Raw genomic sequence first — 14,883 nt, forward strand, 5'->3', positions numbered from 1 at the left:
AAAAAAAGAAATCCTTCTGGGATTTTAACTGAAATTGCGTTAAATATATAGGTGAATTTGGTGAGTCTTTGAATCCGTGAATACGGTATGCCTCTCTATTTATTGAGGTCTTCTAAAAGTTTTATGGCTTTTAGTATACAAGTCCTATACATGTTTGTTTTGTTTGTTTTTTGTGGTTTTTGGCAGCTGGCCAGTATGGGGATCTGAACCCTTGACCTTGGTGTTATTGTTTTTTTATATTCATACTGAAGTATATCATATTTGAGGCACTTATTGTAAAGGATATTATTTTGTTCATTTCACTTTCTAATTGTTTGTTGCTGATACATAAAAATATGATTGATTTTTGTGTGTTGACCTTGTATCCTATGTCCTTTCTAAACTCATTTATTAGTTCTAGATATCTTGGGATTTTCTGTGTAGGTGGTTGTGTTGTTTGTGAATAAGGACAGTTTTATTTCTTTATTTTCCAATCTGCATGACTTTTTTTTCTTATTGGCAGCTCGCTGCTTCAGGGATCCAAACCCTTGACCTTGGTGTTATAATACCATAACCGAGGAAGCTAACAAGCCAGCCCTTTTTTGTTGACTTGCTGCACTATCTGAGATTGCCAAATGATGTTGAATAGGAATGATAACAGTAGATATCCTTGTTTTGTTCCTGATCTTTAGCGAAAGCATTCAGCCATCATTAAATATAATATTAGCTGTAGGTTTTGTGGATGCACATTATTAGGTTGAGGAAATTCTCTTCTATTCCTAGTTTGCTGAGAGTTTTTATAATGAATGGATGGTATATTTTGTCAAATGCATTTTCTGCATCTATTGGTAAGATTGTATTGTTTTTATTTAGTCCATTAATATTTTGGATTGATTTTTGAATATTGATCCATCCTTCCTTCCCAGGACATGGTCATGATATATTATTCCTTTTTTGTATTGCTGGATTTGAGTTGCTGGTATTTCATTGAGAATTTTTGCATTTATTTTCTGTTTTCTTTTTTTTTTTTTGTTACTTTTTTGGCAGCTGGCCAATACGGGAATACAATTGCATTTAGTTTCATGAAGGATATTGGTCTGTAGTTTTTTATGTGCTGTCTTAGTCTGGTTTTGTTATCAGGGTAATGCTTAGACTCATAAAATGAATTGGCAAGTGTTCCTTCCTCTTCTATTTTTAGAAGAGATTGTGTAGAATTGGTAATTCCATAGAATTTGCCATTGACACGTCTGGCATGGAATTCTTTGAATTTATCCTATTTAAAGTTTGCTGAGCTTGAATCTCTGTGTTTGTCTTTCACAAAATCTGGGAAGTTTTCAGCTATTATTTCTTCAAATAGATTTTTGTTACACATTCTTTCTCCTTTCCTTCTGTGACTCCAGTAACACCATTGTTAGACCTTTTAGTATTATCCCATAGATCCCTAAGATGCTATTCTTTTTTTTATTTTTTAATTATTTTTCTCTGTTTTTCACACTAGATAATTTCTGTTGATCTATCATCAACTTCACTGACTCTGTCCCCTGTCATCTCTATTCTGCTGTAGAATCCATCCACTGAGTTTTTTAAAAAAAAATTTAGGATACTGTATTTTTAAGTTCTAAAATTTCCATTTTGGTTCTTCTTTATATATCTTCTTTCTTTGCTGAGACTTTCTTTCTGTTTGTTTCAACACTGTTCCCCTTACTTCCAAGCATTTTTATAATAGCTTTTTTAAAGTCTTTGTCGGACAATTACAACATTGTGTCATGTCAGCATTGGTATCTGTTGATTGTCTTTTTCCATGGGAGTTAAATTCTCCTGGTTCTGCCCATGTCAAGTAATTTTGGATTGTATCTTAGACATTTTGAATATTATATTAGAAGACTCTTGGTCTTGTTTCTATATTATGGAAATGTTAATAGTTTTGTTTTAGGAGACAGTCAAACCATTTAGGTTCAGGCCACCAGTTCTCACCATCCTTCTGTGGGCTGTGGTTTGAATATCAGTGCACTTTTCAAAGCTGTTGCAAGCATATTTGGATCAGTCCTGTGTGTAGGCCACCTAGTAGCAAGTCTGGGACTTGGGCCATGGCCTATTTTAATTCAGTTCTCAGAGTCTGTGGTCTGCTGTGTGTCAGATCCATGCATCTGCACTTCAGGGACGAGCCAGCTTATGGTATTGCTTCTTGAGCTGCTCCCTCTCTGTGATCTTTTCAGTACTTCCTGGTTCACTGGGCTACCCCCTTTTCAGTTCTCCTGCCATAAAGCTAGGGCTTTAATTACCTAGCTCTGCTGTGCACTTTTTATGACTGCACCCATGGCTGGGGCCAAGCAGCAGGAAGACAGAGAAAGAAAAAAGCATTGAGAGCTCACCCCAACCTCTTGAGACCATTTCTCCTCTGATTGGAGAGGAAGGTTCCGATCATTCATAGTTTTATTTTCCTGTTATTCCCCCATTGCCACTGCTGCCACCAAAGGTTTGCTTTGGGCTGGCACACAAGAAAATAGAGAAAAAAGGAAAAGAAAGAAAAAAGGGGGATTTCTATACACCGAGTCTTCGGAGACCCCTTACGCATTGCTCAGGCCAGAACTATACTAAGGTTTTTCCTGGAGCTCTCTCCTTCCACGTCATTGGACACTTCCAGATTTCAGGCTGCATTGTGTCCATGCCAGGGTATACTGGAGGAAAAAGAAATGCTAAACTCACCATTGGTTTGGTGGTACTTTATTTTTTTTTCCTTATTAGCATATTCATTGTTACAAATCATACTTAACTGTTTACGGCCCTCATCCAATCTCTCCCCTTCCGCTTCCCCCTTTCCCGTCTTCTTTCCCTCTTCCGCTTCCCCCTATAACAACCATAGATTTGTTCTCTCCATCTGATAGACTGTTTCTATGTTGGTTTGTTGTCTAGATGATCTGTCCAGTACTGAGACAGGTGTGATCAAATCCTCCCCTATTATCATAAATCAGATGCTTCTTTTATTACTCTGAAGTGTGCTTTGTGGAGAGAGAGGAAGTCTTATTTTTTTTGGTCTCTGCTAGTGCCTCTTCTTGTGTCTGTGAAATTCAGAGTCTGGTGTGCCATCTGCATGGTGGCTGTGACTGCTGCTATAGAGACTAACTGCTTTTGTGGCAGCCATATCAAATGTGGTGGCTATGGAGGACTGCTTGTGTGAAAGTGGTGTTTATGGTGTGCTCTTTATGTGGTTGCAGCTGGGTTCAGCTTTCCCTGGCTGCATGCCTCAGGGCCCCAGTGGGGCCCCGGGGTGGTGGCAGCAGCTTGCCTAGTTGCGGCTGGGTTCGGCTTCCCCCAGCTCTATGCCTCATTCTAAGATGTTGTTGCGGAGCAGTTGGAGAGAGAAAGAGAAGGGAAGGGGAAGGGGAAATAGGGTGGGAAGAAGGGGAAGGAGGGGCAATGTGATCGAGGCCCATGGTCTCCCCTTCATTACAGCAGGGGAGACCAGGGGGCTTCCAGCAGCGGCTGGGCCATCAATGGGCTGGATGCAGATGTCAGAGGTATGTGGCTGAATCCCTTGGCCCCCCACTGCCCTGGCTTGGGAGCCTGGGGTGCTTCCTGCAGCAGCTTGGTGGTCATCGCTGGGCTCGGTGCAGATATGGGAGGGGCATGGCTGAGTCCCTTGGCCCCCTATCATCTGGGCTCAGGAGCCCAGGGTGCTTACTGCAGTGGCTTGGTTGTTGTTGCTGGGCTGGTTGAGGATGTCGTGGGGGTGTGGCTGAAGCCTTTGGCCCCCTAGGTTTGGTGGTACTTTAAATCCTGTTCATCTTCAATCTGCTTGCTCCTGTTTACTTTTTACAGCCCTCATAGCTACCCTTGGTTTTTATAACAACCTTCAGTGAGAATGAGTTTAGAGGGTACTTACTCCATTTTATTCAGAGCTGAAACTTCTGTGAATTTTTTTAAATGAATAAAGAATAAAATTGAGTATTTGGTTTGGAGGCATATTTTTTCCAACAGAATTTTGTGATAGCACAGTCTAACATCTGTTACTTCACATCTATTTTTTTTTTTTTTTTTTTTAAAAGATGACCGGTAAGGGGATCTCAACCCTTGGCTTGGTGTTGTCAGCACCACGCTCAGCCAGTGAGCAAACCGGCCATCCCTATATAGGATCCGAACCCGTGGCCTTGGTGTTATCAGCACCGCACTCTACCAAGTGAGCCATGGGCCGGCCCAGTTACTTCACATCTAACTAGCTAGCACAATCATAAGGAGGATTTTTGGTTTTTTTTAAAAGATACTCAGACTTTTTCTCCAAGGGCTTACATTCTTTTGATATTCAAATCATTCTCTTTTCAAATGCTTTTATTGTCATCATCTTTCATGATTCTCTCATCCACTGGTTTTGAACACAAACTGCACCAGATCCTCATTTGTCTATGGCTTCTAGCATGATATGAGCAGTCCTCCATCATTTTCCTTGACTTTAGAAGATCCTGACCCTTATGACAGACTTGCTCATTTACTTTGTTGATTTGCATTGTCCTTTTAGCTGTCTGCATCAGATAGTTAGGAAGGGACTGACCCACAAAGAAAGAAATTGGCCTATTTGTTAGGGAGAGATGTTAGTGTTAAGTAAGGGATAGTGTTTAAATGGAGAATAAATTTTATAAGTGCTGAGTTGAGTGGCCATTGTCCTTAATGTTATAGCTTTTGCTTCTCTTCATAAATTTTGGACTTTGATAATGATCACTTTTAATAAAAAGGGTCCCAGTTTTCACTAAAAAAAAAAAAAAAAAAAAAAGAACCAAAAAATTGGAAAATAGTGATGTCATTCCTAATTCCACCCTAGTCTTCTTTAAATGTATGTGTTGATGAGGTAGTCGCCTCAGCATAAAAAATTTTTACCTGCTTTTTTCACTTGACATTATGTGTTAAACCATTTTTCATTGTTGCTGTATAACCTTAAAATCATTTTTTACAGCTGCAGAATTATGAGGAGAGCTCTCCTAAACCAAATGTACAAGAACTGTTAGGTAATAGTGTCAAAGAGGAAGGGTTCTACTGTACCACCTGAGGACTCTGTAGATTTATAAAAGAAAGGGTAGTACTTGATTAAATACTGAATGAACTGAACTTTCTATGTGCAAGATCCTGTGCTAGGCATTAGAATATAAATGTGACCACACCATTCTCTGTCCTCACAGAACCTGAGGTTAAATGGGGAGGCAGAAGCAAATAAATAAGTACAATAAAGAAAAAGCACAGAGGTTTAAGTAGGAAAGGGGTGGTCAGGAGAGGTTTCATAGAAGTGGTGCCCTTTGAAGGAAGAGTAGGTATTTGCCTGTCAGGGCACAGGACAGAGTGGTACATTGAATGAAGTACATGTAATTCATTATTTCAGGGTATTAGGTCATAGATTTCTACTTACTGACATTGAATAGTTCACAAGATATATTGTTAAGTGCAAAAAGCAAGGCGAAAAACAACGTGATGATGTGATTCCACTTATCTGAAAGAAACAAAACCATATTGGTATACATATATATGTGTGTGTATAAACACATAGCAAAATTTATGAAAGAACATCTATCCAAACTGGTAACTGGTCACTTCTGGGGAGAGGAGTGGGTACAGAGGTAGAGATATTAAGGGAGACTCTGTGTATGGTTTGTGTGTTTTAGGCGATTGTTTCCAATTATTGTGTGTGTTATTAAATACAATAAGGGGATAATAATGAATAAGTAAATAATGGAACATTGATACAGTGGAATGTTATTCAGCCACGTAGATACCATTCTCTAAGTCAGTAATTTGTAAACATTCTTTAGATTTGGAACCCTTTTTTCAAGCAATTATATTAAGTCCAGGTTTTTAAGACAGCAGAGTGATTTCTGTTTCTATGTTAAGCTAGAGGACCTGGAGATCTTGATTCCTGGATTTGTGTGCGTGCATGCATGCATGCAAATGATGAGGCCTGGAATGCTGTTTAGGTTCTGAGGTGTTAACAATCACAGTCTCTGAGAGAAAACATTATAAATGTTTTTAAATTTTCTTTTTTCTTATATATTCTAATTTTTAATAAGAAACAAATACTGTTTGTTATAGTTAGTAGATTTTATTTTTTGTAGAAAGTACTTAGCACTGGGGCTGTATGGTGAATTGGACATTCTCATACATTGATGATGGGAGTATATAACTTGAGACATCTGTTTGGAAAGAGATTTAGTATCATGTGTCAACAGTCTATGAAAATGATTATACCCTTTGACCTAGTAATCACACTTCTACGATTCTGCCTTAATAAACACTCCAAGAGACTTATGTAAAAATATGCTTATGAGAAAATATGCTTATTATTTATAATGAAAAATTGGAGATGACTTTAATATCTTACATTCTATTTGATGAAATATTATGAAGGTCTTAAAATTATATTCAAAAAGATTTTTAAATAACATTGGAAAAGGCTTGATAAGTGAAAGAGCCCCTTTTCAGTCGGCCCTTCTGCACAGAGATAAACAGTAATTTTTGTTTCTATTGTCGTAGATTAGTTTTGCCTCTGCCTAAACTTTATATGTACTCCTTTGTGTCTCTCTTCTTCACTCACTATATCTTTGAGATTTATACATATTATTGTGTACCAGTACTTTGTTCTTTTTTATTATTGTGTAGTATTCCATTATATGAATATACCACAATGTATCCATTCTTCTGTTGTTATACATTTGAGTTGTGTCCAGTTTGGGGCTATTATGAATAAAGCTGTTGTTCACGTCCTTTGGTGGCTCTGTGCACTCATTTCTCTTGGGTAAATACTTAGGAGGGGGATTGCTGTACTATATGGTAAGTGTATGTTTAGTTTTATAAGAAACTGCCAAATTGTTTTCCAAATTGTACCAATGTACACTCCCACCAGCAATGTACTGGAGTTCCAGTTAATCCATATCATTGCCAGTGCTTAACACTGATAGTCTTTAATTTTAGCCATTCTGGAGGATATGTAGCAGTGTTACATTGTGGTTTTATATCTGTTCAGGTGCTTTTAGTTTTAATGTTCACAACTTTTGAAACAATAATTTCATTTTTAGGATTTTTCACTAAGAGTATAATCTGAAATCCAGAAAAAATTTACATGGACAATATATGCTTTTTGTTGCATAACTTATAATAGTCAAATGCGAGAAATAACTAAATATTAGGTATTAGGGTAGTGGTTACATAATTTATGGTAAATTCATAGTGATAAAATATGCAGCCATTCAAAATTATTTGGATAGATTAGGCTAATATAATATAATAAAAGCAGGATACAAAATTATAATAGAGTGTGGTATCAAGTATTGAAAAATATGTGTATTAAGGTGGACCAGGTATACTTCAAAAAAAAATTCTATTTAAAAAAATACAATAAGGAAACACACCCAAATATCATTGGATGGTGGTACTGTGTGATTTTTTTCCCCATCCCATCCCTTATGTATTCCTTCTAGTGATCATGTGATCATTTTAGAATAGCACAAAAAATGTAAGTAAACTTTTTTTTAGTACTCCAGATTTTATGTTTGATAATACTTTCTCCCTATCTTATCTTTTCTGCAAAGTAAAAATTTGTTCTCTTGGGTTTCTTTAAATATTTGATTTTTGCTATTGTTTTGACTCTCAAGTTATAAATTGTATGAAAAAGAAATTCTCATGTTGTTTTCTTCTTCTGAAAATTTTATGTTTCAACCTTCAGTCCAGGACCGAAGATAAAATAGAACGATTCAAGAGAGCGGTGGAGTACTACTCAGTCACAACCAAACTCTCTTCGCTGCCAGTGGGTCCCTCCTTTCTAGGTAAGGCTTCTATCTGACCCCACGCGGCTCTGTTCATAGCAGAAAATGAGTTGGTCCCTCAGGAACCCCAGAGCCAGAGTGGAATCACTTGTTTGTGTTATGCCCTCCTAGAAGTCATTCCTGTTTGGTAGGCATTCTTTTGATTTCCATGTCATAAAAGAGGCGGCATAAGAAAGGGCCCTGCTCTCTCAAATTTATTGATGGGGTATAATGCCATTTCTTCAGCTTGGGCTGCTTCTGGTGCTAACCCCCATTCCAGCCTGGTATATGTAAAATAGCCCTGTGTTTGGGATCAGGCATGAGTTTGAATTCTACCTCTGCTGCTTACCAGCTGTGTGACATTTGTATGAAATGTGGCTCATGATACCTACTTTATAGGTTCATTATCAGATGAAATAACGTATGTAAGGTTCCTGGCATGGCTTATAGTAGCTGTTCAATAAATTGTAACTTATTTATTAATAAGAATTTTTCAGGTGATATGGGGGTTACCAGAATGTAATATGGTAGAGTTATTAGTATTGACTGAAGTATAGCTCTTTCTCTTGGCTTCAGGTTTTCGGAATAATAGGCTTGGAAATTCTCCCCTTCTGCAAAATCAAATGGGCACCATTTCTGCTGGAAAGCCAATGGTAAGCATCTTTTAAGAGGCCTGAGACCATTGTTAGCATTAGACTCAGGTTGATTCTCGATTTTTATAATCTGAGTTAAGGAGTTAGGTTTATCAGACAGTGTTGTCAGACTGTTAAGGCCATGTATACCTATATCGTATTCTCAATTTGAGACTGGGAGACTGTAAAGAAAGCATCCAAATCAGTAACCACTAGGGTATTGTGAAAGTAGCTTAGCTAATGTCAGAGAATGTTTCTAGGAGACCTGGATTGATCTATTGTCCTGCCTCTGGAGGATTCTGTTTATACATTAGTGTTAGAATTATTTCTTATTATTCTCATTAGATATTTTGTATCTCAACAGTCCCTGCTATTGGCATCATCCATGATGTCACAACTTCTCAGGGAAACTTTTTGAAGCCTGGCAAAATGTTAAATAGCTTTTCTGTCTGTTTTGTCCTTTAGTTTTCTCACCAAGTACCCCAGAAAATGAAATATCCACCACCATTCCCAATGGGATCCAACTCATCTCCTCTCTTTTCCCCCCATGCTTTGGGGGAATCCCATGCTTTTTCGGAGGACCCCATACTGCAGGACATCCCTTTTGCCAACTGGGCTATTTCTTATAACTCCTCTGCATCCCAGTTTCCCAATTACCTGACTTCCAAAGCCTCACCTCCTTTGGGACCAGACTCTTCCCACTCCTCTTCCTCTGATGGTGATGAACCAAATGGAGCCAGCTCCAAGTAAGTATCTGTATAAACACTCACGGGAACAGACTTCTGAGGCATCTGTGTTCTTTTGCTGGTAACTGGAGTAGGGATGTGGAGAAGTGTACGTTCCTGGCTTCCCTCTACAGCTCTTCGCTCTTAGGAAAGCAAAATAGGAAAACTTTCTCTATGTTTACCTACTTCATGCATATTTGGTCCTGTGCAGGTGGTAATTTTTAGACACCCAGGCCACTGAGGTAAAAGGCAGCATAGCAGCTGGTTAGGGAGCCCTGGTATGGATGTGCTACATGTCATGGCTGTCATTTTTCAATTTGTGAGGGGGGCAGATTGAGTATTAAAAAAAAAAAAGAATTTATAGAGTTGAAGTATTAGAACTGTTGAGTAGATGGTTATATTGCTTAGTAACTAAGATAAAGTTCTGAGGATTAAAACAGTGGGATTTTGTACTAGCTCATTTGTTCTTAGGTTATTCCTCCAAGCAGATTATTCCTGGAAAACAGAGCTGCTTTGAGGTTGCAATTGTAATTATTTTCTTAGAACATAAGCGGACTCTAAACATGGCCTCTTATGAGGTATAAAGGATTCAGAATGGTTCCCATGACTTTTGATTGCTTTGCTTTGTGTCAGGTGAAAGAAGCCAGGAGGGCAGTGATGACCACTAAGAGGAAGGGTATCAGATCCATTGCTAACCCAGTGTCCTGATCTCCAGAGCGTTTGTAAAATTCCTTGGGAATGGACATCTTGAGTTGGAATATCTTTGTCAACCTTCCTTTTCTCTTCTACACTATCTTTCTGAATTTTTTAGTCACATCACAGAAGCACTTCAGCAACAGCCTGGGTGGGAAGATTCCAATGGTGACAGAGGGTCCTGGGTACAGCCTGTTGATGCTGGAGTTTCAGAAGCCAGCCTAGGTGATGGTGAGCCCCACATCCCATCTCTGCTGTCTATGTCTACGAGGAACCACGTGGACATCACCATTCCACCCTTACCTCCAGTAGCTCCAGAAGTCTTGCGGGTTGCAGAACACAGACACCGGAGGGGTCTCATGTACCCATATATCTACCATGTACTCACTAAGGTAAGACAGCACATCAGCACCTATCTTCCTTCTCTTAACACTGTACTTCACACTCCCACTTCCTAGGACTGTAAGCTACTGGAGAAAATTCTGGTTATTGCTATCTGAAGTGAGATAAAAGAAGACCAAATGTTACAGGGTCCCTCACTGTATTAAGGGCCTCAGGTGGGGTGAGACTAGCAGGAGATGGTACTATGCAGTAAATGAGCCCCTGAATTAGTCTGTTTCTGTTGCTTATAACAAAATACCTGGACCTGGGTAATTTGTAAGATAATGAAATTTATTACTTAGAGTTTTGGAGGCTGGGAATTCCAAAGTCCAGGAAATATATCTGGTGAGGGTCTTCTTGGTGGTTACTTTACAGCAATGTGGGGTCTCACATGGCAGAAAATGGTGGAACAGAGAGAGAGATTCTCACGTCTCTCCTTTTAAAGCCCTCAGAACCACGCCCTGACAACCATTATTAATCCATTCATTAACGCATGGTCCTCAGAATCCAATCATTTCTTCAAGGCCTCACCTTTCAATTTCCATAATAGGATTTCCTAACTTGTCACAGTGGGGGAACAAGCCTCTAATACATAAAACTTGGGCGACACAATTCAATCCATATCAGCCCTCTAGAAGAGAAGTGTAATTGAGATTTTAAAGTACATAATGTACCAAGTTGGTGGACTCTGGTTCTAGGGAAGGACGCAGTCTAAGAAGAGGTTTTATACCCTTGTTCCTTAACTCTTCCTCTACTTCTGCAGAACTGTTCGCCTACTCTGGCCTTACCATACAAATCCACCCTCCAGCAAAATGTTTAAGATGGACTTTCCCCCTTATTCAGCTATAATCAGTCATAGCTGAGACTTTAAAAATAGAATACAGCTTATAATTTGGCTGTGGTCAGCTGGGCTTGTTACAGCTTCTTTTCTGTCTGAAACTCTTTGTAAATACACATAGAAAATTTAGTGGCCAGGCTACAGAGGCTACAGTTCATTACCGATTCTTCTCAGCTCAGTTCCAAACCTTGTGTTGACTCATTTTCTCCTTTTCCCTGGACCATTCTCTTGTTAGGGTGAGATTAAGATCCCCGTATGTATTGAGGATGAGTGTAACATGGAGCTGCCTCCAGCTGCCCTCCTGTTCCGGTCAGCTCGTCAATATGTATATGGAGTCCTTTTTAGTCTGGCAGAGACACAGCGGAAAATGGAACGCCTGGCCATACGGCGGCGGCTGCCTGTGGAAGGTAAGTGTAGCTCTAGCTTTGACAGTTCTCTCAATGCTTGACACAGAACAAAAATGTCTGTGCAAGCACATCATACTTTTGGCTGAGGAGCAGTCTTTAGGAAAGTGTATTATCTACCAAAATACATATTAATATGGGAAATACAATAACTTAAGACCCAATTCTGCAATCATCAGTTATTCAGAGTGACTGTAGAGCTAGGGCTAGGGTCTGGAGCTCACAGACCCCTGGAGCCTGTTTACAAACCCTTCACATGCAGGTTTACAAGCTAGGTAACCAGAAAAAATGGTCCTTGGAGCCTTGGCTGAAGTAGGAACAGTCTTTATTCAGCACACACACGTCTAAGAGTTAAACAGTCCAAAGAGAAACTCTGAAATTCAACTGCTACCAGCAAAGTCCAAAGAAACACTGAGCAGCTGCCAGCAGAGTAAACATGTTTTATTTTTAGACATGAGCTCTCTGCTGGCCAGCTTTGCTTCACAAACTGAAGAGCACACAATAGCAATTAACTAAAAAGATACATGGGTGCACATGCACACTAACCCCACCCACACACAACTTGTTTACCGAGAAATGTGCTGCACGACCCCTCAACCAGACCTAAGCCAAGGGAGCCTGACTAAATTATCTTATTTTCCCCAGAGACTGCTACTTAAAAGAACCATGCTGGGCTTTGGGAATATAGAGGTGTATCTGACACAGTCTCTCCTCCTCAGTGAGGTTTTTGTTTTGGGATTTGATCCTGTAGGTAGTTGGAGCAACTGAGGTGTTTTAAACTGCAGTGACATGGGTCAAATTAGTGTGTTCAAAAGAACACTCTAGATTTCTGCTTCTGGGAAGGTGGAGTAGATTAGATGTACTTTTCCCTATCCCTCCTGCTAAGTACAACTAAAGCCCAGAACATTATATATAAAACAAGTACAAGATACACTAGAAGGTGGAGAAAAAACAGACAGGCTGAGGACTTTGGGACCTAAGGAATGATGCAGTGGTGCCGTGATGAGTTCCCTGGGTTTTCTTTTTGTCTCATATATCCTAGACTGGGTGTGGGACAAGCTGGCAGCCCAGAAATGTCAACAGTTGCAGACCAATAAAAGCCCAAGAAATGCCTCCTTTCTCTGGCCAAAGGACCAAAAAGGAGCAACCTAGCAATAAAAAACTTTTAGATAACAACTGCTCTACTTCAACCAAACACCACAGAAAAACTGTGGTCCATCCCCACCCCAACCTCCACCAGCAAAGGCCGATTGAAGAGCCTAGACTTCTGCCCTGACCAGGCTATAACAAGGTACCTCACCTGCTCTAGCTGAGGAGGTGTCAAGCAAAGTCAAGTGGGGAGCCAAGACTTCTACTCCCAGGGGCTGGCTGGTTAGCTCAGTTGGTTAGAGTATCGTGCTGATAACACCAAGGTCTAGGGTTTGATCACTGTACCAGCCAGCCACCAAAAAAAAAGGACTTCCACTCTCAGCTGGCAATAATGAGACAGTATCCCACTTTATCTGTTGGAGTGGTGTCAGAAAAGGCCTGTTAAAATACAAGACTTTAAATAAGATCCAGAGTCTTTTAAAATAATATGCAAAATGTCCAGGTTTCAATGGAAAATCCCTCATCATGTCAAGAACCAGAAAGATTTCAAATTCTAATCTCAAACTGAGAAAAGAAAATGAAGCAGACATTATAAAAATGCTTTGACAAACAATTATAAACATGCTTTGTAGCAAATTAAACATACAAAGTCTTAAGATATAAAGAAGAACCACGTAGAAATTAAGAACTAAAACATACAATAAAATATAATAATTTAATAAAAAATACAATAACCAAAATAAAATACTCAATGGATGGGTTAAATAGCAGAATGGAGACAAGAGAGGAAGTAATCAGTGAACTTAAAGACAGAACAATAGAAATTACCCAGTCTGAATAACAGAGAAAAAATAGACTGAAAAAAAGTGAATAGGCACCTGTGGGATTATAACAAAAGATCTAATATTTGTGTCATCAAAGTAAAGTGCAGTGAAGAATTAACCTCTGGCTTTTGCCCTTGGCTACTGGGAGATGATATCAGAAAGAGAAGAGAAAGAGCGTAAAGCTACAAAAGTATTCAAAGAAATAATGACTAAAATATCCCCAAATTTGGCAAAAACATAAACCTACAGATTCAAGAAGCTGAGTAAATTATACATATAAACCCAAAGAAATCTATGCCAAGATATATTATAGTCAAAATTTCCAAAGGTAAAGATAATGAAAAATTATTGAAAGCAGCCAGACAGAAACAATGCTTTATCTATAGGGGAAAAAAAATACAAATAACAGTTGGTCTCTCAGCAGAAGCTATGGAGTCCAGAAGGAGGTGGCACAACATTTTCAAGAGCTGAAAGAAAAGAATTTTCAACTCAGAATTCTATATCAAACAAATATACCCTCCAGTAATGAAGGAGGAATCAAGACATTTTCAGATGAAGGAAAACTAGGATAATTTTTTACAAGCATACTTACTCCAAAAGAATTGCTAAAGGTAGTTCTCTACACAGAAAGGAAATGATAAAAAAAATCTTGGAACATCAGGCAAAAGGAAAGAACAAAAATATGGATAAACACAATACAGTTTCCTTCTTCTCTTGAGTGTTCTAAACTGTGTTTCACATAGAAACAAAAATTATAACACTGTTTAATGTGGTTCTCAATGTATGTAGAGAAAATATTTAATAAAATTACAAATGGTATAGAGTGAAGAGACATAATATAAGTCAGGTTTCTGTACTTGAACTGGTAAAATGTCAACACCAATAGACTGTGGTAAGTTATGTAAGTATAATTTAAAATCCTAGAACACGCACTGAAAAAGATATACAAAGAGATACACTCAAAAACACTATAGATAAATTAAAGTGAAATTCTAAAATTAGTTTAAGTAATCTGTCAGAAGGGAAGAAGAAGGAAGCAGAGATGAAAAAGAGAGAACTAACAGAAATAAAATGACATTTAATCCCTAATATATCAATAAATATATTAAATGTAAATGGGCTAACTTTACCAATTAAAGTGTAGAGATCAGCAAACTGGATACAAAACGACCCAACTATGTGCTGTCTACAAAAAAATTCACTTCAAATATAAATGATATGGGTAGGTTGAATGTAAAAGGATGGAAAACGATATACCATGCAAACATTAACCAAAAGAAATCAGGAATGGCTTTATTAATATCACATGAAGTAGACTTCTGAGCAAAGAAAATTGCCAGGGACATAAATGGACATTATATAATGGCAATAGAGTCAGTCCACCAAGAAAACATAGCAATCCTAAGTGTATATCACCAAGTAACAAAGCCATAAAATATGTGATGCAATAACTGATAGAACTGAAAGGAGAAATAGATAAATCCACAGTTAGAGACTTCAACTCCCTTCTCAATAATGGGTGGAACAACTAGACAGAAAA

The 14,883-nt window shown here is 38.5% G+C and overlaps 1 protein-coding gene across 1 annotated transcript in view; it reads left to right on the plus strand.

Moving 5' to 3' along the window:
* Positions 1 to 14,883, plus strand: part of FAM120C (family with sequence similarity 120 member C) — a 106,394-nt gene that overhangs the window by 30,852 nt on the left and 60,659 nt on the right. The window contains exons 5-9 of the mRNA XM_063084364.1: positions 7,679 to 7,778; positions 8,334 to 8,410; positions 8,855 to 9,135; positions 9,926 to 10,199; positions 11,262 to 11,433. Of these exons, the coding sequence (XP_062940434.1) occupies positions 7,679 to 7,778; positions 8,334 to 8,410; positions 8,855 to 9,135; positions 9,926 to 10,199; positions 11,262 to 11,433 (904 nt within the window). The remainder of the gene's footprint in view (positions 1 to 7,678; positions 7,779 to 8,333; positions 8,411 to 8,854; positions 9,136 to 9,925; positions 10,200 to 11,261; positions 11,434 to 14,883) is intronic.

Source organism: Cynocephalus volans, chromosome X (genome assembly GCF_027409185.1).
Source record: "Cynocephalus volans isolate mCynVol1 chromosome X, mCynVol1.pri, whole genome shotgun sequence".
Classification (NCBI taxonomy): domain Eukaryota; kingdom Metazoa; phylum Chordata; class Mammalia; order Dermoptera; family Cynocephalidae; genus Cynocephalus; species Cynocephalus volans.